Raw genomic sequence first — 25,466 nt, forward strand, 5'->3', positions numbered from 1 at the left:
CGGACTCGACTGAAGCGACTTAGCAGCAGCAGCAGCAGCAGCCCACCATCTCTCCTGGGAATATCACCTGGCAGATGCTCGCACTTTATCTGTTCTAAGAGCCTGGCTAAGAGCGAGTCTGCACCTTCTTCTGGGGTCCTTGCCAGGGTATGAACTCCTGAAGTCCAGGAGGGGACTTCCAAATCAATAAGCTCTAGGTCATCTGACCTGACTCCGCAGCCCCTTGATGAGGTGTCCTTGGGGTCCGTCCCCCACACACCCACCTGACTTGTGCTGGTACACGCTGCCGGGTCTTCCGGCCATTACGGATATAAGTCTATCCTCCCTCAGCAGGCCCAGCGTGTCCCCAGCTGGGCTGTGTTGGGACTTAACCATGCTTACAGTCCTAGTGGGCAGGGGGGGAGGTGGATACTGGTCCTCGGAGTTGGGGAGAGTCTCATGGACGTGAAACCTCTGCAAGAGTCTCCTTGCAAGAGGGCAGATGCTAGCTTTTAATAGCAGGGGTGGATGGGGTAATTCTGAACCAGAAACCTTGCTTTACTGTTTCTTGTGGTCATATAAGTAGTATAAATTACAGCCCCAAATTAGTAATAATCTGAAAACTCAGGAAAGTATAAAGATGAGCATCTTTCGGTTGGGTTCAGCTACATCTCAAGTACTCAATAGCCATCCGTGACTAGTGACTACTGAATTACACAGGGCAGTTCTACAATTTTTCCTGGGTAAATAATCAGAGATGTGGACAAAGGATGAACCAAAGATGCTTGTCTCAGGATTATTTGTAGTTGAGAATTGAAAGGACCCTCATCTCTCCAATAGTAGAGTATTCCACAAAATGTCAGCTCCACCAGGCAGGGATTTTTGTCTGCTTTACTCATTGCTATGCTCCAATACTTTGGCCACCTGATGAGAAGAGCTGAGTCATTGGAAAAGACCCTGATGCTGGGAAATATTAAAGGCAAAGGAGAAGAGGGTGGCAGAGGGTGAGATGGTTGGGTAGCATCACCAACTTAATGGACAAGAATCTGAGCAAACTCTGAGAGATAGTGAAGGATATGGAAGCCTGGCGTGCTGCAGTCCATGGGGTCACAAAGAGTCGGACACAACTTAGCAACTGAACCACAACAGTGATCCAGTGGCCAGAACAATGCTTGGCACAGAGCAGGTGCCCAATTAATATCTTTAGTTGCATCAGTGAATATGCACACACATGATATGCAGATATACTTCTTGGCTCTGTCCCTTGAGTTAATTAACACCCAGCAAGTGGCATTTGCTACTATTTTTGTTATTATTGACAATAAACTGGACCATCACCTTTCCCCCCAGGTTCACAGAAGAAAGTCAAGGCTGGGATTCCGCTCTTTTGCCTGAGTCTCTCCTGGTATCTCGGAGAGGTTATTGTCAGGCTCCACTGGGGAGCATGCTGTCTATGAAAGAAAAGAGAGCACAGAACAGTGGGAAGGCTGGGGGTCAGGAGACCTGGATTCTGGTCCCAGGTCTGACATCAATTCACGGCTGTCTTTGGATCCAGGCCCCCAGCCCTAGAAATGAAGAGGGCTGGCCCAGACGGCTCTGGAGACCTTGCCTCCAAGATACTCTGGCATTCAGAGGATGATACATGTCCAGTTCTCTTCCACCTGGGGACGGGCTTCTCCACGGAGCTGGATTCTTGGACAGGATCTATGGTGCTGTCTAAAATCATAGCCCTGGAACATCAAGTTGCTGTGTTCTTGGGGCTGAAAGGGAGAAGCACATGGTCACACTGGAGAGCTGGGCCTCCCCGCTTGGCCCGGGTCTCAGTGAGCATTCACAGTGGACACTGTGACCTGCTGCCTGGATGCCCTTCAAGGAAGGCCACACCCCTTCCTGGGTTGACCACATTCAGCGGCTGGCCCGTGTTGGGGCTATAAAGGCCTGGCCACCTCAGTCTTCTGTAGGACAACTCTGGAGGCTGTTGGGGCCCCCAGGGCTCCCCAGGGAGATGGTCCGAGATGGCCAGCATCCCAGATGCCCCTCTCCTTGTGTTGGAACCCACCTCACTCCCCTGCTTTACTCGGATGTTGGTTCCAATGGTCCTCCCCGGAAACATCCTGTACGTGAACTTCATCCCAGAGCCTATTTCCTGGGAAACCCATCTCTGGCATCATCAGCCCTCTCCACTCCAGCCTGAGAAAGATCCCTACTCTTGGAGTGGAAAGATGGGGCCCTCAGCCCCTACTTAGCTGTGTGACACGCCCACATCCTCACCTACTCTGAGTCACTCATTTGTTGTGTGATATGGAGGGGGGAGGGGATACAAGGCAGGCTGTTTAGCTCAGCAGAGTAAGCCCTGGTATTGGAGTCTGCTGAGTGGGATTCCTGGCTCTGCGGCTCCCTAGCTGAGTGGGCTTGAGCAGGTGACTTCACCTCTCTGAGCCTCCTGTTCTCATCTGTAAGATGGGAGTAGAAATCAGGGCTCATGGGGTGTCGTGAGGATTTAATGAAACAATGAAATTTAAGGGGCTAAGAACAGAGCCTGACCCTAAAGCAGGTATTCATAAGTGGTGGTTATAATTCTTTTTCTTCTTAGTGGAATGAGCCAATTGGCGCTGTTAAAAAAGTTACTTATGGCCAAGGAGGCATTAATTAAGGAATATGCTCTGGATAGGGATGTGAGAAGTCTAGGAACCCTCTGACTGGGGTCAAGATGACTGTAAAACAGGGAGCACAGCCTGGCATGATGTGAATGGGAGTGGCCTCTGTGAAAAGGAAAGCTGCTCAGTCGTGTCCAACTCTTTGCCCTAGTGACCTCTAGCAAGAGACAATTTCTTTGGAAGGAATGGTCTCTAGCTACATACCCCATGCTGTGTGGAAGGGGTAGGGGCAGGGAAGCGGTAAAGAAGCAGAAGGTCTCACCGACACATCCCAGGAGCCCACGGGAGACCCGTCCCGTTTCTTAAAGCACGGGTAATCCAGCCAGACCAAAGCTGCTTGTGCCAGCCGCTGCCAGCCACGTGCGTCTTTACCAGCAACATTTCCTGTAGGGTCCGCTGGGTCCAGAATCACAGGCCTGAAGGGTAATATTTAGAGAGAGAGAGATGAGAAGCTGGGTTCTGTCTGGTGGGTGGTCTAGATGCCCCAGGAAGGCAAAGCAACCAGCCTGGCACAGGCTCAGACTCAGGCAGCATCAGGGCTCCAGCAGAGCACCACTCCCTGGGGTGTATCCTGGGTGCCCTACTCCATGGAGGACAGTGAACGGAAGGGGGAGCCTTGCATTTGGGCTTTGATAGACCTGGGCTTGAATCTCACCTCTGCTCTTCTGTAGGAGTGTGACCTTGGGTAGATGTCTTGGTCTCTCTAATTCTCAGTATGCTCATCTGTGAAATGGGCAGATTTGAACATCCCTACTTCAAAGGATGTTCTATGAGGATCTAGATAAGCAACATGGAATACTCAGCACAGTAACTGGGCCATCGTAAGGGGTTAGTGCCTGACAGTTACAACAGTCATAATTTTTACTATACTATTAGAGTGTGTTAGTCTTATAGCAAGCTCTTACTTCCTGGGAGCAATTATTCTTGTTGCTACAGCTGTTGTTATTTTAGTTGAAATTTCAGCTGTTTCGCTCATTTTCTGTTAGGGTTTGGACAAACTCTTTACTGCTCAGAATCTTGGTTTGCTCATCTGTGAAGCAGTTAACATGGTGCCTGCCTCACGTGGCTGTTTGCACTGTTTTTAAAGTTAGATGGTACTAGTGAAGTGCCCAGTAGCATGGTAAGTATCAGAAGATGATCAATTAACGTGGAACCCTCCCAGTTCCTTCATTTCCAGGGTGCTACAGCTGTAAGCAGGGGTTCATTTATGTGGGGAGCTAAGCCATGAGCGGACAGAGTACCTGGGTTTTGCAAGTTGCTTCATCAGGTATTCTTCAATAATAGGGTTTTCAGAGTTATAATTCTTTTCCCAGTAGATGCAAAGCTTCTCATATTGCAGGACTAATTCCAAGACAGTCTGAAATCCCCGAGCTGTGACGAATGCTGTTTCCTTGCACCCTTGCTCCCAGGCATAGACCGTCAGAAGCTCCAGGGCATATTGTGGGGGCAACGGCTTTCCAAGCTGCTCCTTACACTGAGTAGAGGGAAAACAATCAGGAAAATGGGCTTGTCTAGCGTTTGTGTAAAGCACATTTCTCATGGATCAAGTTCAGCCTGCCACTTGATTTAGGGTATAAAGTTTTCTGAGAGCAAATCCACACCTATCCATTTAGGTATAGTCTAAGGTGGCATTCACAGAGCTATTAACTCACCTGTTCAAAGCCAGATGGCTAGGAAGTGAACAGAAGAGTGTGTGTGTGTGTGTGTGTGTGTGAGTGTGTGTGTGTGTGTGTGTGTGAGTGTGAGAGTGTGTGTCTGTGTGAGTGTGTGTGTGTGTGTGGTGTTGGTGGGGGATATAGCGCTCATTAATCCACCTAACAATCATTTTTTGAACTTGTCCCATGTGCCAGGCACCGTCCTAGGTTCCTGGGATACAGCAGGGAATCAAACATATCGATACTTCTGTTCTTGTACATTTATAGAGGGGAAAGTGAAAGTGAAGTCCTGTCCGACTCTTTGCAACCCCATAGACTGTAGCCCACCAGGCTCCTCTGTTCGTGGAATTTTCCAGGCAAGAATGCTGGAGTGGGTTGCCATTTCCTTTTCCAGGGGATCTTCCTGACCCAGGGATCGAACCTGGGTCTCCCACATTGGAGGCAGATGCTTTACCATCTGAGCCACCAGGGAACAGTGGGGAGACAGACAATAAATATGACTACCGGAAAAACCATAGCTTTGATTAGTTCTGAACAGATGTGAGACTTGTACCATAAAGAGAGCTGAGCACCAAAGAACTGACACTTTTGAACTGTGGTGCTGAACAAGACTCTTTGAGGGTCCCTTGGACTGTAAGGAGATCAAACCAGTCAATCATCAAGGAAATCAACCCTGAATATTCACTGGAAGTTCTGATGCTGAAGCTCCAATACTTTGGCCACCTGATGGGAAGAGCCAACTCATTGGAAAAAACCCTGATTTGGGGAAAGATTGAGGGCAAGAGGAGAAGGGGGTGGCAGAGGATGAGATGGTTAGAAAGCATCACCGACTCAATGGACAGGAATCTGAGCAAACTCTGGGAGAGAGTGGAGGACAGGGGAGCCTGGCGTGCTGCAGTCCCTGGGGTCACAAGAAGTCGGACATGACTTAGTAGCTGAACAACACCACCACAAGAAACAAACAAATAGGCAGATGCAGAGGCCCGGAGGTTGGGGTGTGGAGTTTCTCTCCAGGACTAGTGAAGAGAAGAGCGTGGCCGGAGGGTGGTGGTGAGCGGACAGAGAGGGGGGCTCAGAGAAGTCAAGGGCAGATCCCTTAAGCCTCCCAAGATGATCTGGACTGAGGGGTAACAGAGGTGGTGGCTGTGGATGAATCACAGATATCTTTTAATACAGGATCAACCACATTTGCTGACTGGTTGGATGTGGGTATCTGTGAAGAAGCCAGGATGACCCTTGGTTTGGCCGCAGTAACTAGAAGGATGGATTTGTGATTCCCCTTCCCTCCCCTCTGCTCTCCCCTCCCCTCTGTCACCTCTCCCTCTTCCCACTGCCTCATGCTGGCTCCTCCACTCACCTCTCCCTGCTCCTTCCCTCCCTCCTCTCACCCCTCCCTCCTCTCCCGGCCTCACTCTCTCCCTTCCCCTCCTTCTCCTCCTCCTCCTCGGCTCTCTGCCCAGATGGGACCGGCCATACCAGTTGGTACCAGTGCTTCACCAGGCGGATGAGGCTCTTCAGCTTGGTAGGACGACTCTTCAGGAAGGCTCGCTGCAGCTCCGTGAAGCAGGGGGAGAACTCGCCCTCTTTCCTCAGGTTCTCACACTCTTGGATGAGCTGGACATAGACTCTAGAGTCAGGTCTGTAACCTTTGGTCAACTGACCTGTTGGGAATGAATCCATGTTTCGACGTCAGCTCTTCTGAGGTTCTTTCATTCCCTCTGAGACAACAAGCTCACTGGCCGTGGGGGGCAGTGGGGAGGTCAGCAGTCCAGAGCCAGGAGGCCTGAGGTCCATCCCTGGTCCTCCCTTCTCCCACCTCTACCGCCGTCACCCATCGTCTCTCACCTGGACTCAGCAGAGGTGGCGGCACCCTCCTCCCTGGATCCTCCACAGCCCATATAGAGGCCTTTAAACCTGATCCTTCCACTTCTTGCTTCTCAGGACCGCTGGATAAAATCCCAAGTCCTCACAGTGGCCCACACGGATGGTGAGACCTGTCTCCTCCTTCATCTTCCCTCCTGCCTCAATCCCTTTGCCACTGACTCCCCTGGTTACTTCACTTCTTCAAATATGCCAAGTCCATTCCTGTCTTTGCACCTGCTGTTTCCTCTTCCTAGGAGGTCTTCCCATGCTTGGCTCTTTCTCATTTTTGGGCCTCAGGTCAGAGGTCACCTCTCTTGTTGCCCTATCTACCAAAGTCCTCTCATCCCCTTTGCTCTCTTTCGAGTCATGTTTAGTTTTGGTCGCAGTGAGTTATCATTTCCTTCCTGGTGTTCATAGGGTCAGGCTCCAGGAGAGAGGTTCTCTGTCTGCCTCACTTAGGGCCCTGGAACACGCCTTGCACCTCCAGGTCTGCGTTCCTGCTCACTTGCTCAGTCCTGTCTGACTCTTTGTGACCCCGTGGACTCTAGTCTGCCAGGCTCCTCTGTCCATGGGATTTCCCAGACAAGACTATTGGAGTGGGTTGCCATGTCCTTCTCCAGGGGATCTTCCTGACCCAGAGATGGAACCTGCATCTCCTGCTCGGCAGGTGGATTCTTAACCACTGAGGCACCAGGGAAGCCCTGCATCTAAGGTTCACAGTGGACACTGAGCCTCAAAGAATGAATTGCTTCCTGTCCCAGTGCTCCTGCACGTCATCTCAAGATTCCAGCCCTCAGTGAAAGTTTGAATGGTTGTCTCACATTTTGCATAAAAAATGAAATTAACATATTGAAGTTACCCTAGACCTAGTTTTTAGAATGAAGAAGGCAATGGCACCCCACTCCAGTACTCTTGCCTGGAAACTCCATGGACAGAGGAGCTTGGTGGGCTACAGTCCATGGGGTCGCAAAGTGTCAGACACGACTGAGCGACTTCACTTTCACTTTTCACTTTTAGGCACTGGAGAAGGAAATGGCAACCCATTCCAGTGTTCTTGCCTGGAGAATCCCAGGGACGGGGGAGCCTGGTGGGCTGCCGTCTATGGGGTCGCACAGAGTCGGACACAACTGTAGCGACTTAGCAGCAGCAGCAGCAGCAGCAGCAGCAGTTTTTAGAAAGAAGATCACACAGTTTGCCAAAAGTCAAACTAGTAAGCCTGGTAGGTGTTCTATAAAAATATCTTGACCCCCAACTGTACCAGTTTGTTGTTTAACATCACTTCAGTGGCTGAGTGTGACTCTAGGCATTCTTGTCCCAGGAGAGATGCTGGGGTCTCCTCCCACTTGAAGGGATACCTTGGTTAATAAGACATTTTATTTTTGTGGCTGGGAGCACTCACCCAGGGCATCAAAGGCAGGCAGGACATCAAACTCCACCGCCTGGTTGAGCCTGGGGGACCTCAGCACAAAGCTGAGAGCGCGGGGATTCTCCCATTGCCGTTCCTGGACCTCAAACTGCACTTCAAATGTTTCCTCTCTTTGACAGGCTTCCAGCTGTCTCTTGATTTCTTTGATGAATTCTCCTCGGCGCTCAAACTGTTCCTGAAAACTTGTGAGGTTGGTGAGGAAGACGACGAGGTCAGCATCTGATCGTCCCCTGAGGGTTGTGCCTTTGCCTGAGGAGCCGCCCTAAAACGGTGATAAGAGTGAGTATTGACACATTTCACTGAGAAGAGCCTCCCTAAATGAAATGCTGAGAGCAATCACTAACATTTTGAGTGCTAGCCACTGCTCTGAAGGCATCAGCGGCTGTAACTCCTAGAATGCTCACAAGAACTCTGGGATCTAGCCACTGTTATTATCTGTTGTCATCTTCTGGATGGGGAAACAGATGCTGAGAGAACATGTATCAGTTCAGTCGTACAGCTAGTGGGTGGCAGAGATACAGTTAACATCCTACTTGTCTTTTTCCAGGGTCCATATTCTCTACTCCCTGTAATTTATGACCTTATGTGATTAATACTGTAAACTGGCCCATGGCTGACTTTACTTGAACTGCAAGTCCTATAAGGTACTGAAATTTATAGATAAGGAAACTGAGGCACAGAGAGATTAAGTGACTTGCCCAAGACAGCCAGCAGGTGCTATCTGCTTTTAAAACATATACCCTTAACCAGCTCGTGACTTTGCAGAAATAGTAAGATCCCAGCCTGGTTAAGATTAGTGAACTGTAGATGCTGCCAGGATTCAGATTGCTTATCTCTATAGCAGTTGTGACCTAGGTGGTTTATACACTTCTCCAGGGAATTTGTTAAAAACTTACAGATGGATGCCCTCACCCCAGAAGCTATTTTCACAAATGTGATTATAGTTCTGCCATGGATAAATCAGAAAGCACCAGCCCCAGAGACCTCAGCCTTCTGCTCTCTGTCTGTCCCTATGCAAACGCTTGCTCACCAGCCCCCCTTCTCCCCAACCAGGCAGTTCTGGACTCACCTTCACAACTTTGGACACCCGAACTGGGTGAGGGGCACGTTGGAAACACCTCTCCTTCAGGAAAGTGCAGATGGTGTCGATGGCTTGTTTGACCTGCGTGCGGAACTCCGTGTTTGACAGGAGGTGGTCTTCGATGAACTTGTCCAGAAAGTTGGCCGGGGTATCGCTGAGCTCCATCACGGTGCTGGGGACTGGAGAGCCAGAGGCGGCGGAGCTGCTGCCTGAATCTGTGAGCTGCTGGCTCTTCTGCTGCCTGCATCTAGGAGGCTGTTAAGTTTCGTTTCACCGGCAGGGAGGAGCTATGCCCGTAGTCTGGGCTGCTGCTGGTTTCATTTCCTTGGAAGGGAGGAGCTTTGGCTGGAGTCTTTAATCTCTCCTCTGCTCTGAGTAAATCAGACTCTCCTTTCATCCTGTCAGGTCTCCCAGCACATTGCTCTAGAATCCCAGATTTACTTCTGCCTTAATGCAGGAGACCCAGGTTCAATCTCCGGATCAGGAGATCCCCTGGGGAAGGGAATGGCTACCCACTCGTGTTTTTGCTGGAAAGCCCATGAACAGGGGGACCTGGCAGGCTGCTATGCAGAGGGTTGCAAGGAATCAGGCAGGACTGAGCAACTAACACTTTCACCAACAGCCTAGAACATCCGGTCTTTCTTCAGAATGTACTCTGAAAAGGTACTTTTAACCCAGGTTGGCATTGCACCCAAGAGTAATCACAAGTAGAAACAGATTTTTGGTTTCTTTTTCCTCTCTTTTTTTTTGTTGCAGACAACATTGTTCTATAGCCTCCTATGGTCCTTGCAGCAGTACATGAATATTGCAAACAGAAACAGTCAAAAAATCTGGAAGCATAAATTCCATCCTGATCCTAAACCTCAAACACTAGAAGTATAACTACTTTGATGTAGTCTTGTGAGATATTTTTCTAGGTTAATGTACACGTACATACAAACATAATTTCTCTTTCTCTCTTTTAATGGCCTAACTCCATACATTTTACTTTTTGATTAACAGACGTTATTTCCTGTCAGGGGAGTATAATCTCCTCAGTTCTGTCTCTGTCACTGCTGGGAGCCAGCGTGAGGAACTCCGCCCATGGCAAAGGTCATGAGGAAGGAGGCTTTGGCATATGCAAAGGCGGAATCGAGCCTCAGGAAACCCCCTGTTCCCGAGCATCTACCCCCAAAATCAGAGTCTACCTATTTTACTGTTTTATGCTCTCACCTACACTTCTGAATTTATAGGGGCTCTCTCCCATCACCATTTCTCTTGGAGAAGGAGCTAACTTGCAGTTAATAAAAATTCCTGGGCGTGACAAGAGTGTTTCAACTTACAAACTCCTCTGAAGTTTCTCTAGCCTGCCTGAGCGGATCCGTCCAGCCACATGTGATTGTTTACAGCCTCCCAGCTGTGAGAGGCACAAGATGCTTTAAAATTTTCTAAATACAGACTCTTTTGAGAAGTTAGAAAATTATTAGTATAGTATAGTAGATTGATTAGAAATTATATTGGTGAAGGGTTTTCATTTGTTGAGCCAATATTTGTTGCTAAATCTCCATATTCCCTGCCCTTATAATGAATATAACTAGCATATAGGAGAAATAAGTATTAACCTTTAAGATTAATCATGTTAAACCTTAGACTAAGTAAATTCCTTTCTTGACTGTAACCCACTACACCCTCACCCTATAGGAATGCAACTTTATCTGCTACCTTCAGAGGGTGGCGCCTGGTTTAAGGAAAAACACCCTTGGAAAAAATAAGTTTTCTGGTTAACTGACCATTTTCAGAAAGAAAGGGTCATAAAATGTCAGCAGGCCTCATGGCCAGAAAATGATGTAAAACCCCTAAGACTTTTTTTTATACATTTATGTGAAGTACCTGATTTTGATAAAGGTCAGGACTGCTGACCCCCGCGTGACTTTAAAATTTCCATTTGTCTCTATGTGTAACAAAAGGTATATAAGCAAACCTGAAAAATGAAGAAATCGGATCAGTTTCTGGAAAGACTGATTCCCTCGTGTCGTTTCTTTCTTGCTCCCCGTTTTCCTGGCTGAATTCCCATCTGGAACGTGGGTACTCACCAAGCCTGCTAATTTTGCCTGGGCTTCTAAGATCGGACTGGGGAGGCCTCATTGCCTCCTCTCCTTCGGGAGAACGGAAAAATGCCTGTGGCCTTCGTAGGTGGTGATTGGTATTCCACATAAACCAAGTTATTCAGCCTCTTTTTCTCCACTAATCTTCCTACTACACTATTCCTTTCTAATCTCTGTTTATGTCTGTAATTAAATAAGTTTTTTCCTAGGACGCCGATTCCGTCTCCCCTTCAAATTACCCTGGATCCACCGGGGCTGGACCCCGGCACAACAAAAATTTGAAGTGATGGACGTTAAAGCCCTTGGCGTGCCACAGCTCTCAGACAGACTGTGTTATAGCTCTTGGACAGATCAGCGTTACAGCTCTGAGTTACAGCTCAGTTTTATTTAGAAAAGAAAAGGAAAATACATCCTCGAGGCGTGAGGGCATGCCAACCCAAAAGACGCAAAGAGAAGAGAGAGAGCCCTTTGTCTCCTCTTTTTATGTGTTTTGCCTCCCCCGGGCCTGCTGTGTGTAAACTGGGCCAGCCAGGAGTGCTCTTTGTCCTCCCTGAGGTCCTCACTCCAGTCCTCGGACCTTCCTTTGTTCTATTTTCGCGGGCTTTTCCCCTCCTTGTCTTTTAGCCGCTGCCATTCTGGACTCCTGTTTCCTATTCTAACTACCTAACATTTCCTGAGGCACTTTTAGGATGGCAGAAAAATTGCCAACTGTCCCTAACTGTGCAGTTTGAACACGAAGGTAACCTGGCATGCCTCAGTGTCCCAATCTGTAAAGAGGGCGGCCGATTAAAAAGTATTCATAACATAAAAGTTGAGAGTTATGTTTTATCTGGTGGGAATTTTTAGGACTTGAAGCCGGGGAGACAGCCTCTCAAGTGACCCCGAGAGAACTGCTCCAAGGGTGGCGAGGGGAGGAGCCAGGTTATATGGAAATTTCTCAGCATAGGTCAGGTAGTCTGGACATTAAAAGCTGTTTTTATGTAAATGAAAGAAAACCAGATATTCTAAGTTAAGGAATTTAGCACTTTCTATGTATATAAGAGTCTGGACTCAGTGTAGTATTTCCTTTCAAAAGCATCTCAGCTCTCTGGGGCATGGGTCCTGTTTTCACTTTCCATCTTTTCTTCCTCAGGGCCCACAGCAGGGAGTGGCTGCTAGATGGCAGGTATTATTCCTTCCCGAGTTCCCTCAGGGCTCACCAGCTCACCATCCCTGTTGACTGTGCCATCCTTGTTTACTAATAGGGCGGGCAATATTCCATTTCTCAGAAGAACTTTTCTCTCTCACTCATGGAACTACTTCAGAGGATAATCTGAAAGGAGAAACACAAAAGGAGAGACGAAAGGTATCAAAGCTGAGCAAAATTAAAGGGCAATTCTGACTTTAAAATTCTTTGGCCTGCTTGCTTCGCTTCAGTTGTGCCTGAATCTTTGCAACACTATGGACTGTAGCCTGCCAGGCTCCTCTGTCCATGGGATTCTCCAGGCAAGAATACTGGAGTGGGGAGCTTTCTAACCCAGGGATCGAACCCATGTGTCCTGTGCCTGCCGCGCTGGCAGGCGAGTTCTTTACAGCCAGCGGCACCTTTAGGACTTCCCTCGTGGCCCAGACAGTAAAGAATCTGCCTGCAATGTGGGACGTTCAGGTTTGATCCTTGGGTTGGGAAGATACCCTGGAGAAGGGAATAGCAACCCACTCCAGTATTGTTTCCTGGACAAAGGAATCCCCATGGACAAAGGAGCCTGGTGGGCTACAGTCCCTGGGCTCACAAAGAGTCAGACATGACTGAGCGGCTACCTTTCACTTTCATTTTTCGGCACCACCTCTGATCTTAAATTGGCTAATTTAAGAGCACTAGGTCTCCTGTTCCCCTTTTCACAATGGTCATCAGGGCACCTCTTTCACTGGTGGCCACTGTAATTCACCTTTTTCTGGAGGGTGGGGTAGACAGGGTGCAGGGGCAGCTGGTGAAGAAAGCAATTTGCGTGTGGCTGGGATTTAAGGGAGTAAAGTAGAGGAGCCCAGAAGCTCATGTTCTCTGCTGCACTCTATGAGAAATTACACCAAGTTGTGAAAGACCAGGGCTTCCCAGGTGGCACTAGTGATAAAGAACTTGCCTGCCCATGCAGGAGACGTAAGAGACGCAGGTTTGATCCCTAGGTTGGGAAGATTCCCTGGAGGTGGGCATGGCAACCCACTTCAGTATTTTTGCCTGGAGAATCCCCATGGACAGAGGAGCCTGGCAGGCTACAATCCATGGGGTCACACAGAGTTGGACACAACTGAAGAGACTTTGCACGTGAAAACCCAGACTCAGCCCTGACATGCATATTCTTTTGTTAAGAATTTTTTACTTGAAAAAAATCTGTAGCAACATCCACACTGGCCTGATTCTTAGCCAGGTTCCCAAGGGAAGCATTGCTGTCTATTATCAGAAACACTGGGGCCAGGGCATGGGAGGGAGTGCCTACCAGGTTGGAGAGACTGGTAATAAACGCTCTTTCCTGTGAGTAGGATAGTGACGGTAATTAGAACCGTAACGGCAGATATTACTGAGCACATCCTATGTAGCAGATCACAGAAAAGTTCACCTCTTAAAATAAAAAAGAAATAAAGATGCACCGCCTCTCAGGTCCCCAGCTGCAGAGGACAGATAGATCTATGCTGCCCCTTTGTTAGAAAAATTAAGTTCACACACTTTGCCATTCAATCAAATGAGTAAGGCTGGTGGGGGTTCCCTGAAGAATGTCTTGTCCCCAAGTTGGGCCAATTTACCGTTTCCTCTCACCTGCTTGCTTTAGGCACGACGGCCCCAGGAGCAATACGATGATCTCTGCTCCACTTTTCAGAGACCCCTCATTTCGGTAAGGCTCTCGAACTGTGGGAGCCTTGTGCTCAGAACATGAACAGAGAGAGGAAGAAGCCCTGAGACAGGACAGCTCCCATGGAGCGGGGAGCCCCGGAAGGCAGGTAGCACAGCAGACCGCACCCCTGGTGGGGCTGAGGCCCCCGACAAGACGCTGAGCCTCCAGGGAGGCTCAGAGCACTCCACCCTCCCCTCTCCTGCCTTAATCTCAGTTCTCCCCAGTTTTGTTTCCTGGGCAGGAAGTGGCCCAGAATGGGGGGGACTCAGCTGTGGACAATGAGGCATTTATGACTTGGCTCTTTCAGATTTCATACGAGCATGTCCATCATCCCTTACATGCTCTCTTCTCTGTTGCTGAGTCTCATGAATTTGTGGTTGAACCAGCAGTTCTGAAGTGCACCACCCTCGAGCTTTGCGTCACCTGCTTCTGCCAGCTTTGACCAAATCATCAGAGTTCAGCTGACAAACATTTATCCAAAAAAGTTTAGGAAGGAAATGCTTTATTGTTTCTTGTGGTCATACAGGGATATAGATTTACAGCAACATACAAAAAAATCACAAAATTCAGAGAATTATAAAGCTTACTCATCATACTATAATCCACATACCCACTGAAAACATTGAGGTCTTCATGAAACCAACATTACAAATGAAAGTAAGAAAAACTTGCTAAGTACACTAATATAAATATGGATATCTAGGAATAATATGTGTAAAATGTATGTACTAGCAATACAAAATATATGCACTAGCAATGCAGGGAAAAACTATACAATGTAGTTACAGAGTAATTAAAGAAGACAATTAATGGAAAGAAGTTCCAAGTTTCTGGACTGGAATTCTCAATATTACATGGATGTCATTTTCCCTGAACTAATTTATGGAATTCTAATCAAATGCCTCCCTATCTTTTGGGTGAAAATTCACCAACTGAGTATAATATTATCATAGAAATAGACAGAGCCAACAGAAGACATTAGTTTTGATAGAAGAGTTTTCCACAAGACACTGAGAATATCAGGATATCATAATTAGTCAAGGTAGTATTAACTCAAGGACACAAAAACTGACCAATGGACCAACACAGGCTCACACACAGAGGACTCCGCATATATGTCTGAGGTGGTTCTGAAGAACAGTGGGAAGGATGGTCCCTTCAGCAAGTGCTGCTGGAATTCTTGGCATCCACATAGAAGAACTGGTGCGGGACCCCCAACTCACACCCGTTTGTCTGTGTTTTGATATGACGTTCATAAAGTCATTGCCAAATCCATGTCATGAAGTTTCCCCCGTGTTTTCTTCTAGGAGTTTTACAGTTTCAAGTTTTATGTTCAGGTCTTTATCTATCCTGAGTTGATACTTGTGCATGCTGGAAGAAAAGGTGTGATTTTATCCTTTTGCATGTGGATATCCAATGTTCCCAGCTTGATTTATTGAAGAGACTGTCCTTTCTTCATTGTATATGCTTGACAACCTTGCCAAAGAGTAGTTGACTGTGTAAGCAAAGCACTGACAATAAAGCAAAAATAGACAACAGGGAACTAATTCAACTAAAAAGCTTCTGCCCAGCAAATGAAAAAAAAAAAGAAACCCAGTGAAGTGAAAAAGTAACTGATGGAAAAGAATAGACACATGTATAGCTGAATCACTTAGCTGTGCAGTCAAAGCAACACGCAATGCAAATGAACTATACTCCAAAATTAAAAATGAAAAAAAAAGTATGAAATGAAAGGGAGAAAAGGTAATGGAAAGAGAGAAAATGACTGCAAACCACAAATCTGATAAGGGGTAAATGAGCATAATAAGAGGGCCTTGGACAACTCAATGGCTAAAGGACGAATATCCTAATTATACAATGGGCTAAAGATTGAATTTTTATTTCTCTAAAGAAGCTTTACAAATGGCCAACAGCTATATGAAAAGATGCGCATCGTTATTCTTTTGGCCACACTGTGTAGCTTGCCTGATCTTGGTTGCCCAACCAGGGATTGAACTCTGACCCCGACAGTGAGAGCACCCAGTCCTAACCACTGGATCCCCAGGGAATTCCCATACTCAATATTATGAATCATCTGGGAAATGGAAATCAAAATCATAAGACATCACTTTTACCTGTTAGCATAGCTGTTACATGTGTTAAGAGGACACTCGTGTTGGTGAGCATGTGGAGGGCCTAGAACTCCTGACCACTCTTGCTGAGAACGCACTTTGGTGTCACCACTATGGAAACAGTAGGAGAGTTCCCCAAGAATTACCAATAGTTCTGCCATATGATCCATGTGGCTCTTCAGCTGAGCAGCTATTTCCCAGTTCAATTAATCTGCTAGTGACTGTGGCTTTATGTATAATTCTGAAACACCCTCAGAAAACAATACAAGTGGGCCACTCACATGGTAATTACATGTGATTATAAGGTGTCCTCTCTGCATGAAGACATACCTGTGCTAAGGATAACACAGTGGTAACAAAAACCCATTTGGGGTAAAATCCCATTTTCAGAAAGACTCAACATAGACATGGAAATTGAGACAGAAAAGAAAAGGTCCCAAATTTTCGAGACACTTTGGGATTCTTCCTCTTGTTTAAAAACAACCATATTTCTCACTCTCATACTTAAATCAATGACCAAGTATTGTCCTCCCAGGTCCCTAGAAACAGGAGACACAGCCTGTCATCCTGTGTCCAGGCCACACGGGAACCCCCAGGGTCTTCCATGAGGCAGACTGACTTAGAGGAAAACAAGGCCAAGACCCTGATGGTCATTTCTCTGGGAAAGGCAGGCGAGGCAGGGAAAGCAGTCTTGGGACGGCAAGTATGAATAATGTAAGAGGGCTGTGGAGAGGAAGGGGTTTCTTGAGTCACCTGGTACCTGGTCCCAAAATGAGTGGGGGAGGGTGGCTTGTGTCTCAGAGTGGCTCTGAGTCTGGGCAGTGGAACAGAGAGGAAATGCTCGACAGGTTTGCATGGGAAAGGCAAACAGGTGAGCTGCTGGCTGGGTCTAGGAAACAGTCAACCCTGGGAGGGCAGTCTCTCCAGGATCAGCAGGACCCAGATGTCAAAGCATCTGAGAACACAAATGTAGAAAGGATGAACACAGAAGCCCCGGGCAAGGAGCAGGATGAGGGCTGCGATGGGGTGGGGAGAGGGTGAGATGGTGGCTTCGTCTAGGAGCCACCTCGGAGGCAGTGACGTTGACTGAGAAGAGGTGACGGCTGAGGACGACCAGGATGGTACCTCGGGTCATCAGCACAGCCAGCATTTGCTGAAGAGCCCACACCTACCTTGAGGGTGGTGGCAGAGGTGCTTGTGTGGGTCTGGGTCACTCTAAGGAGCAGATGCCAGTGTGAGATTAAATGTGGGAGATTGTTTGGGGAAACAGCCAGGTGAGAGACAATGACCAGGGATCTTATAGAAGCTGCGCAAGCTGACAACCCTGATCTAATCTGACTCTGGGTGAAGGCAAGAAGGAAGGACAGTTGGCTCTGCAGTCAAGACAGAGTCCAGCAAGTTCGTGGAGAGTCCTTTCGCCCATGTCCCATGTCGGAGCTTCCCCTGACTCTCAGGAATGGGGCTGCCTGAGTGTCTCTGGCACCCGTGGTTATTGTCTGGGAGCTGCAGGTAGGCAGCGTGGCTTTGGTATCAATGTGGAGATGGATCATGGAGGGCAGTAGCTGGTATGCTCAGCCGAGTATGTTCCCTCCACTGAGGCTCTGCTAGATTCCTTGTCATGGTCCCCAAATGAGTGTGAAAAGTGAAAGTAAGTCGCTCAGTCGGGTCCGACTCTTTGCGACCCAGTGGACTGTAGCCCTCCAGGCTCCTCCCTCCATGGGATTCTCCAGGCAAGAATACTGGAGTGGGTTGCCATTACCTTCCCCAGGGCATCTTCCTGATCCAGGGATCAAACCCAGGTCTCCCGCATTGCAGGCAGACGCTTTAACCTCTGAGCCACCAGGGAAGCCCGTAATGGGCTTCCAAATGGGAACAGAAAAATCCAGTGTATGAAGACACATTGAGAGCAGCGACAAAGAGCAGGAGCTTCACAGCAAGAAGGACCAGGGTTCAACTTCATTCTCTCGTCTCTCACTCACCAGGGGACTCTGAGTGACTGGCCATGTCTCAATGTATTATTATGAGAATCAGAGTAAAACCCATCTCACGGGGATGCCGGAGGCCTCAAAGGAGGAACAGCAATATGGAGAAGCCAAAGGCTGTCTTCCAGCCACTTAGGTGACCAGTGACTCAGGTAACTGTAAGAACATCTTGATCTTTTGTGTGTCCTTATGGGAGGTTTTCTGGAATGGACTTTTGTCAATGACACGCTGGTTTGGGTACCAAGGCAGGGTGACAATGTAAGTTGGTAAGCCTGCTGTCTAACCAAAGGATTCATTCTGGGGCAGAGACTGGTGTAATTCTACATTTTCTAGTAACCACAGTGAAAGAATACAAAGACCGAGATGAAATTCCATTTGACTAAGTAGCATTTCTAGAAGTTGTTATCTCAACCTGCCATCAGTATCAGGTCACATGAAGAAATAGGGGGTTCTCACCGGCACCTTCCAGGTGCCTACTGGCTTCCCACTCAACTTCTTACAGCACGAATACTTGAGCCAGACTTTAACCTCCTGTGCCAGCAGCTGCCACCTCTGTGGATCTCCACCAGCCACATTTCCAGTTGGGTCAGCCGGGTCCAGAATCACAGGCCTGGAAACAACAGTCAGAGAGGACAGGTGAGTACATGGGTTTTGTCTGGGGGGGGTTCAAGATCGCGGCAGGGCAAAATACCAGCCTTGGTAGAGTGTTTCCGGGGGCAGCTGGAGGGCCCCATGGACACCTCCCCCTGGCTTGTGACCTGGGTGCCCTGCCCTACAGTGGGCATTGAACACGAGGTGAAGGAGGCTTGCATTTGGGCCTGGAGAGACCTGGTTTCAATCTCACCTCGCTCTTGAGTAGTGCTGTCTCTTTAGGCAGGTCACCTGAATCTCTAGTCCTCAGTATCCTCATGTGTGAAATGGACAGATTTGAAAATCCCTACCTCAAAGGATGTTGTATGAGGATCTGGAGAAGCACTTGACAAGCTCCCAACAGTAACTGAAACATAAGAAGGGGTCTATACATGCCAGGTTTAATAACCAAGATTCCACTATTCTATCAGAGTGGTTTTGTCTTATAGCAAGCTGTTTCTTCCTTGAAGCAGTTTTTAATATTGCTATAGCTATTGCTGGCTCCCCTGGTGGCTCAGAGGTTTTAGCGTCTGCCTGCAATGCAGGAGACCTGGGCTCGATCCCTGGGTCAGGAAGATCCCCTGGAGAAGGAAATGGCAACCTGCTCCAGTATTCTTGCCTGGAGAATCCCATGGACAGAGGAGCCTGGTGGGCTACAGTCTACATTATCGCAAAGAGTCGGACACGACTGAGCGACTTCACATTCACTTTCACTTTTCATAGCTACTGCAATTTGAGTCCAATTTTAGCTGTTTCACTCACTTTCTGTACAGTTCGCACAAGCTCTTCTTTTTCCATACCTCTGTGATCTGTGGTTAGCACAGTGCCTGCCTCACAGGGTTCCAGGTTATTATTTCAATCCGACGGCAGGAGTAAGTGCCCAGCATAGTGACTAAGAATAGATGACGATCAATAATTGTGGAAACCTCCCTCTTCCTACATTTCCAGGGTGCCACCGCTGTAATCAGAGCTGCATTTATGTGGGGCTCTAAGCCATGTGCGGATAGAGTACCTGGGTTTTGCAAGTTGTCTCCTCAGGTATTGGCTAATCGTAGGGTTTTCCAAGTCATAATACTTTTCCCAGTAGATGCAGAGGTCCTGATGCTTCAGGATTAACGCCAAAACAGTCCGAAATCCCTGAGCTGTGTTGAATTCTGGTTTGGAGCTTCCTTGTTCCCAGGCATAGATGGTCAGCAGCTCCAGAGCATACTGTGGGGGCAGCTTATGCTCATACTTCATCTTACACTGAGGAGAGGGAACAAATTAGAAACATGAGTTTGTTCAGCTTTTGTGTGGAGAAGAGGTAATGCCTATCCTTAAGCTATTTCAGAAAAGTGAGGATGAGGAGATGATTCCAAACTCATTTTACACGAAAAGCAGAAAAATGCAGCACAAAAAGAAAACAGCAGGCCTGATGATCATAGACGGGAAAATCCTCTACAAGATATATTAGCAAAGCAAATTCACCAACATATTACAAGGTCACACAGCATGATCAAGTTGGATACAGTCCAGTGAGGCGAGGTGGTCAGAATCCACAAATCAATCAAAGAGATACATTTCTATTAACAAAATAAAGGATAAAAACTTATAATTATTTTCTCATATACAGAAAAAAATTGAGAAAATTCAACAACCACTGTCATACAAACTCTTAACAAGGTGGGTATGGAGAGAACATAACTCAATAAAGGCCACATATGACCAGCCTAGAGCTGACATCACCCTCAGTGGTGAAGGCTGAAAACTTTTTCTTTAAAATCAAGAACAAGACACATATGCCCACTCTCCTCACACTTATTTAACATAGTATTGGAAGTCCATCCATGGCAATCAGGCAAGAAAAGAAACAATATCCATGCAAATTAGAAAGGAAGTTTAACTATTGCTATTTGCAGATGACATGGCACTATACATAGAAAACGCTAGGCACCTCCAAAAAACTATTAGAAATAAAAATGGAATTTAGGAAGATTGCAGGATACAGTGGTAATACATAGAAATGTTTTGTGTTTCTATATATGAGTAACAAACTATCACAATGAGAAAGTTATTTATTATTTTAATCTCAGTTATATTTATTTACTTTACAATATTGTATTGGTTTTGCCATAAATTGACATGAATCAGCCATGGGTGTACATGTGTTCCCCATGCTGAACCCCCCGCCCCCCTCCCTCCCCATCCCATCCCTCTGGGTCATCCCAGTGCACCAGCCCCGGGCACCCTGTCTCATGCATCGAACCTGGACTGGCGATTCATTTCACATGTCATAATTTACAGGTTTCAGAACCATCTCCCAAATCATCCCAGCCTCGCCCTCTCCCACAGAGCCCAAAAGGCTGTTCTAACATCTGTGTCTCTTTTGCTGTCTCGCATACACGGTTGTCGTTACCATCTTTCTAAATTCCATATATATGCATTAGTATAGTGTACTGGTGGTTTTCGTTCTGGCTTACTTCGCTCTGTATAATAGGCTCCAGTTTCATCCACCTCATTAGAGAAATTTAAAAGCCATCCCATTTACAATTACAGTACATTTTTTTTAAAACTAGGAATAAATTTAACCACACTGAAAGACCTATACCTGACTTTGATGAGAGCAACTGAAGATGACAAAAATAAATGGAAAGAGGTACCATGGTGTTGAGGGGTTAATATTCTTCAAACATGCATCATGGACTTGAGGGGTTAATATTCTTCAAACATGCATCCTACCTGAAGCATCTGTGTGCATGGCCTCAGGGTGTGTGATTTAGTGTTGCTGCGCCATGCCACTCTTTTCAAGGGAGAAAATGGGAAGGACAAGAGGTTAATTCATTTGCCCAGATTCAGACAGCTAGGAAGTGAGCAAAGGGGAGTTGGGGCGGGGGTGGGGGGGAACTGATTAATTCATTGAATAATTGCTTACTGAGAACCTATTATATTCCAGGCACTGTTCTAGGTTCTAGGGCAGTAGCGGTGAATAAAACATGCAGTATCATACTATATATTTATACACTGCATACAAATAAAATAAGCAAATGCCTTCTTTTATGTACATTCTCAGAGGGAAGACAGACAATAAACAAACAAATAAGCTCATGCAAAGGCCCTGAGGCTGAAGCAGAGTTTCCTTCTTGGTGGACCAATGCACAGGAGAGACCTGCCTGGGAGCAGGGGTGAGGGGGTAGTTGATGATGATATTTCATGCAGGACAAGGTGTTCGTAAATTGGTGGGGTGTGTGTGTGTGTTTATGAAAAAGATAAGAAAGGCCCATGGTTTGGTCCGGACCAACTGGAAGGATGGAGCTGTCACTGGCTGATATGGGAGAACCGGGAAGAGGAAGATACCTGAGCCCACTGGCAATGTCCCAGACCCCACCCTTCTTCCCCATGTTTTTTCCCCGTCTGACCAGTGTCTACTCCTCCATATTCCTCCTCTCATCATCTTCCTCCTGGCTCGCTTTCCCTCCTCTCCATCCATCTCTGTCCGGCTCCCGCCTAGATCCCACAACCTTTCTGATTCCTCCCATCCTCCTTCTTCCTCTCCTCTTTCTTCTCCTCCCCTCATCTCTCCCTGCTCCTTCCCTCCCTCCTCTCACCCCTCCCTCCTCTCCCGGCCTCACTCTCTCCCTTCCCCTCCTCCTCCTCCTCCTCCTCGGCTCTCTGCCCAGATGGGACCGGCCATACCAGTTGGTACCAGTGCTTCACCAGGCGGATGAGGCTCTTCAGCTTGGCCGGACGCTCCTTCAGGAAGGCTCTCTGCAGCTCCGTGAAGCAGGGGGAGAACTCGCCTTCTCCACCCAGTTTCTCGCTCTCTTGGATGAGCCGGACGTAGATTTGAGGGTCAGGTCTGTAACCTTTGGTCAACTGACCTGTTGGGAATGAATTCAAGTTTAAATGTCAGTTCTTTTCTGAGTTTCTTTCTGTCGCCTGAGGGACACAGACTCACTGGCCAAGGGGGGCAATGGGGAGGTCAGCAGTCCAGAGCCAGGAGGCCTGAAGTCCATCCCCGTCCTCCCTTCTCCCGCCTCTACCGCCATCACCCATCGTCTCTCACCTGGACTCAGCAGAGGTGGCGGCACCCTCCTCCCTGGATCCTCCACAGCCCATATAGAGGCCTTTAACCTGATCCTTCCACTTCTTGCTTCCCAGGACCTCTGGATATAATCCCAAGTTCTCACAGTGGCCCACGCGGATGGTGAGACCTGTCTCCTTCTTCGTCTTCCCTCCTGCCTCAATCCCTTTGCCGCTGACTCCCCTGGTTGCTTCACTTCTCCCAATATGCCACCTTCATTCCTGTCTGTGCACTTGCTGTTTCCTCCTCTGGAACCCCAAGATCTTTGAGTGCTTGGCCTCTTCTCACCCCTCAGGCCTCAGGTCAGAGGTCACCTCCTTTATCACCCTGTCTCTAAAGTCCTCTGATTCCCCATTGCTCTCTTGGGTCACCCTATTTCATTTCTGTCGCAGCGAGTTATCATCTCATTCCTGGTGTTCACATGGTCAGGCTGCAGGAGGGAGGCTCTCTGTCTGTCTCCTTTAGGCCATGGAATAGGCGTTGCACCTCCGAGTCGGTGCTCCTGCTCAGTTGCTAAGTCCTGTCCGACTCACTGCGACCCTCTGGGCTGTAGTCTGCCAGGCTCCTCTGTCCATGGGATTTCCCAGGCAGGAATACTGGAGTGGCTTGCCATTTCCTTCTCCAGGGGATCTTCCCGACCCAGAGATCGAACCTGCATCTCCTGCTTGGCAGGTGGATTCTTAACCACTGAGCCGCCAGGGAAGCCCCGCATCTAAGGTTCACAGTGGAAACTGAGCCTCAAAGAATGAATTGCTTCCTGTCCCAGTGCTCCTGCACGTCATCTCAAGATTTCCACTCTCAGCATAAGTTTGAATGGTTGCCTCACATTTTACATAGAAAATGAAAGTAATATATTGAGTTTACCCTAGACCTAGTTTTTAGAAAGAGATCACACAGTTTGCCAAATGTCAAACTAGTAAGCCTGGCTGGTGTTCTATACAAATATCTTGATCCCCCCAATTGCACCAATCTGTTGTTTAACTCAGCCACTTCAGTGGCTGAGTGTGACCCTGGGCATTCTTGTCCCAGGAAAGATGCTGGGGTCTCCTCCTACTTGAAGGGATACTTTGGTTAATAAGAGTCTCAAAGTGAGAGACATTTCTGCTCAGAGACAAGAAAAGAGAGCGGAAGAAGCCCTGACGTAGGACAAAGACTGTAAGAACTTGTGGCTGGGAGCACTCACCCAGGGCATCAAAGGCGGGCAGGACATCAAACTCCACCGCCTGGTTGGGGGACCTCAGCACAAAGCTGAGAGCGCGGGGATTCTGCTGTTTCTGGACCTCAAACTGCACTTCAAATGTTTCCTCTCTTTGACAGGCTTCCAGCTGTCTCCTGATTTCTTCGATGAATTCTCCTCGGCGCTCAAAGTGTTCCCGAAAACTTGTCAGATTGGTGAGGAAGACGACGAGGTCAGCATCTGATCGTCCCCTGAGGGTTGTGCCTTTGCCTGAGGAGCCGCCCTAAAAAGGTGATAAGAGTGAGTATTGACACATTTCATTGAGAAGAGCCTCCCTAAATGAAATGCTGGGAGCAATCACTAACATTTTGAGTGCTAGCCACTGCTCTGAAGGCATCAGCGGCTGTAACTCCTAGAATGCTCACAAGAACTCTGGGATCTAGCCACTGTTATTATCTGTTGTCATCTTCTGGATGGGGAAACAGATGCTGAGAGAGATCATGTTATCAGTCAAGTCACACAGCTAGTAGGTGAGAGATGCAGTTCACACCCGTTTTTTCCCCCTGGATCCATGATCTTTACTCCCTGTTGTTTTATGATCTGACATGATTAACACTTAAAGCGGCCCATTCCTTAGTTTATTTGACCTGCAAGCCCGTGAGGTCCTGAAAATTCTGGTTAAGGAAACGGAGGCACAGAGAAGTCTAGGTGACTTGCCCAAGATTTCACAGGCAGCAACTGCCATCCGCTTTCAAAACATATACACTTAACCAGCTCGTGACTCTACAGAACTGGTGAAACCTTAGCCTGTCAAAGACTGGTGGATTGTTGATCCAGGTGGGTTTCAGTTTGCCTATTTTAATGCCATAAGACTCTCAAAGTGTGAGCATTTTCTGCTCAGGAAACTGAAGAGAGACCAGAATGAGCCCCAGCTTAAGACAAAGGCTGGAACGCCTTATGACTGGGAGCACTCACCCAGGGCATCAAAGGCAGGCAGGACATTAAACTCCGCCTACAGTTGGAGCTGGGGGGAGCTGAGCCCACAGGTGCGAGCCGGAGCATTCTCTAACTGCTGATTCTGGACCTCTTGTGAGATTTCTTTCTTGGTCAACACACGCATTCACACACAAACACAGTTTCTCTATCTTTCTCTTTTTTAATGGTTGCCTAGTGGGTGTTTCAGAGGTGATTTATACACTTCATCAGGGCATTTGTTAAGTTCGATGGATGAGGCAGGGCACCCAAAGCTGGGGCTCTGGGACAACCCAGAGGGATGGAGTGGGGAGGGAGTGGGAGGGGCTTCAGAATGGCGGGGACACATGGACACCTGTGGCTGATTCACGCTGATGTATGGCAAAAGCTATCACAATATTGTAATCATCCTCTGATTAAAACAAATAAATTAATTAAAAAAATTTACAGATGGATGCCCTCACCCCAGAAGCTATTTTCACAAGTGTGGATATAGTTTTGGCAGGGATAAATCAGAAACCACCAGCCCTAGAGACCTCAGCCTCTTGCTCTCTGTCTGTTTCTGTGGAAAGGCTTGCTCACCAGCCCCGCTTCTCCCCAGTGAGGCAGTTCTGTACTCACCTTCACAACTTTGGACACCCGAACTGGGCGAGGGGCACATGGGAAACACCTCTCCTTCAGGAAAGTGCAGATGGTGTCGATGGCTTGTCTGACCTGCCTGCGGAACTCCGCGTTTGACAGGAGGTGGTCTTCGATGAACTTGTCTAGAGACTTGGCCAGGGTATTTCTGAGCTCCATCATGTCACTGGGGACTGGAGAGCCATAGGCGGCGGAGCTGCTGCCTGAAGCTGCTGGTTTCAGTTCCTTGAAAGGGAGGAATTTTGTCCTGAATCTTTGTTTCTAGTTTGTCTCTCTGCAAATGAAA

The 25,466-nt window shown here is 47.8% G+C and overlaps 2 protein-coding genes across 8 annotated transcripts in view; both read right to left on the reverse strand.

Annotated features, from left to right (window-relative positions):
• Positions 1 to 1,267: 1,267 nt before the first annotated feature.
• Positions 1,268 to 9,877, reverse strand: LOC138422722 (2'-5'-oligoadenylate synthase 1-like). The gene is made up of 6 exons (XM_069558124.1): positions 8,650 to 9,877; positions 7,554 to 7,842; positions 5,768 to 5,952; positions 3,878 to 4,110; positions 2,899 to 3,052; positions 1,268 to 1,739 (listed from the first exon to the last, which is right to left on the reverse strand). Exons 1-6 carry the CDS (start codon positions 8,824 to 8,826, stop codon positions 1,608 to 1,610), a joined length of 1,170 nt encoding a protein of 389 aa, XP_069414225.1. The 5' UTR covers positions 8,827 to 9,877; the 3' UTR covers positions 1,268 to 1,607.
• Positions 9,878 to 11,111: 1,234 nt separating this feature from the next.
• Positions 11,112 to 25,466, reverse strand: part of LOC138422717 (2'-5'-oligoadenylate synthase 1-like) — a 33,313-nt gene continuing 18,958 nt past the window's right edge. For 4 of the 7 annotated variants that reach the window (XM_069558092.1, XM_069558097.1, XM_069558100.1 and 1 more), the window contains 6 exons: positions 25,163 to 25,405; positions 23,576 to 23,852; positions 22,005 to 22,189; positions 19,345 to 19,577; positions 18,159 to 18,312; positions 14,095 to 15,120 (listed from right to left, as the gene is read on the reverse strand). In XM_069558092.1, coding sequence (XP_069414193.1) covers positions 15,001 to 15,120; positions 18,159 to 18,312; positions 19,345 to 19,577; positions 22,005 to 22,189; positions 23,576 to 23,852; positions 25,163 to 25,405 — 1,212 coding nt within the window. In that variant the 3' untranslated portion in view covers positions 14,095 to 15,000. Of the gene's footprint in view, positions 12,058 to 14,094; positions 15,121 to 18,158; positions 18,313 to 19,344; positions 19,578 to 22,004; positions 22,190 to 23,575; positions 23,853 to 25,162; positions 25,406 to 25,466 lie in introns of those variants that run through there. The other 3 variants (XM_069558096.1, XM_069558093.1, XM_069558095.1) reach the window with 3 other exon arrangements.

The sequence above is a fragment of the Ovis canadensis genome, chromosome 17 (genome assembly GCF_042477335.2).
Source record: "Ovis canadensis isolate MfBH-ARS-UI-01 breed Bighorn chromosome 17, ARS-UI_OviCan_v2, whole genome shotgun sequence".
Taxonomy (NCBI): Eukaryota; Metazoa; Chordata; class Mammalia; order Artiodactyla; family Bovidae; genus Ovis; species Ovis canadensis.

What these genes read in the sequence shown, in the direction of transcription:
- LOC138422722 (XM_069558124.1), bottom strand. Translation starts at nt 8,826, where the DNA reads ATGGAGCTCAGCGATACCCCGGCCAACTTTCTGGACAAGTTCATCGAA. An exon ending in TGAAGCACTGGTACCAACTG is followed by an intron (nt 4,111 to 5,767) that starts GTATGGCCGGTC and finishes CCCTCTACTCAG; the next exon opens with TGTAAGGAGCAGCTTGGAAA. An exon ending in TGGGCTCCTGGGATGTGTCG is followed by an intron (nt 1,740 to 2,898) that starts GTGAGACCTTCT and finishes TCTCCCTTTCAG; the next exon opens with CCCCAAGAACACAGCAACTT.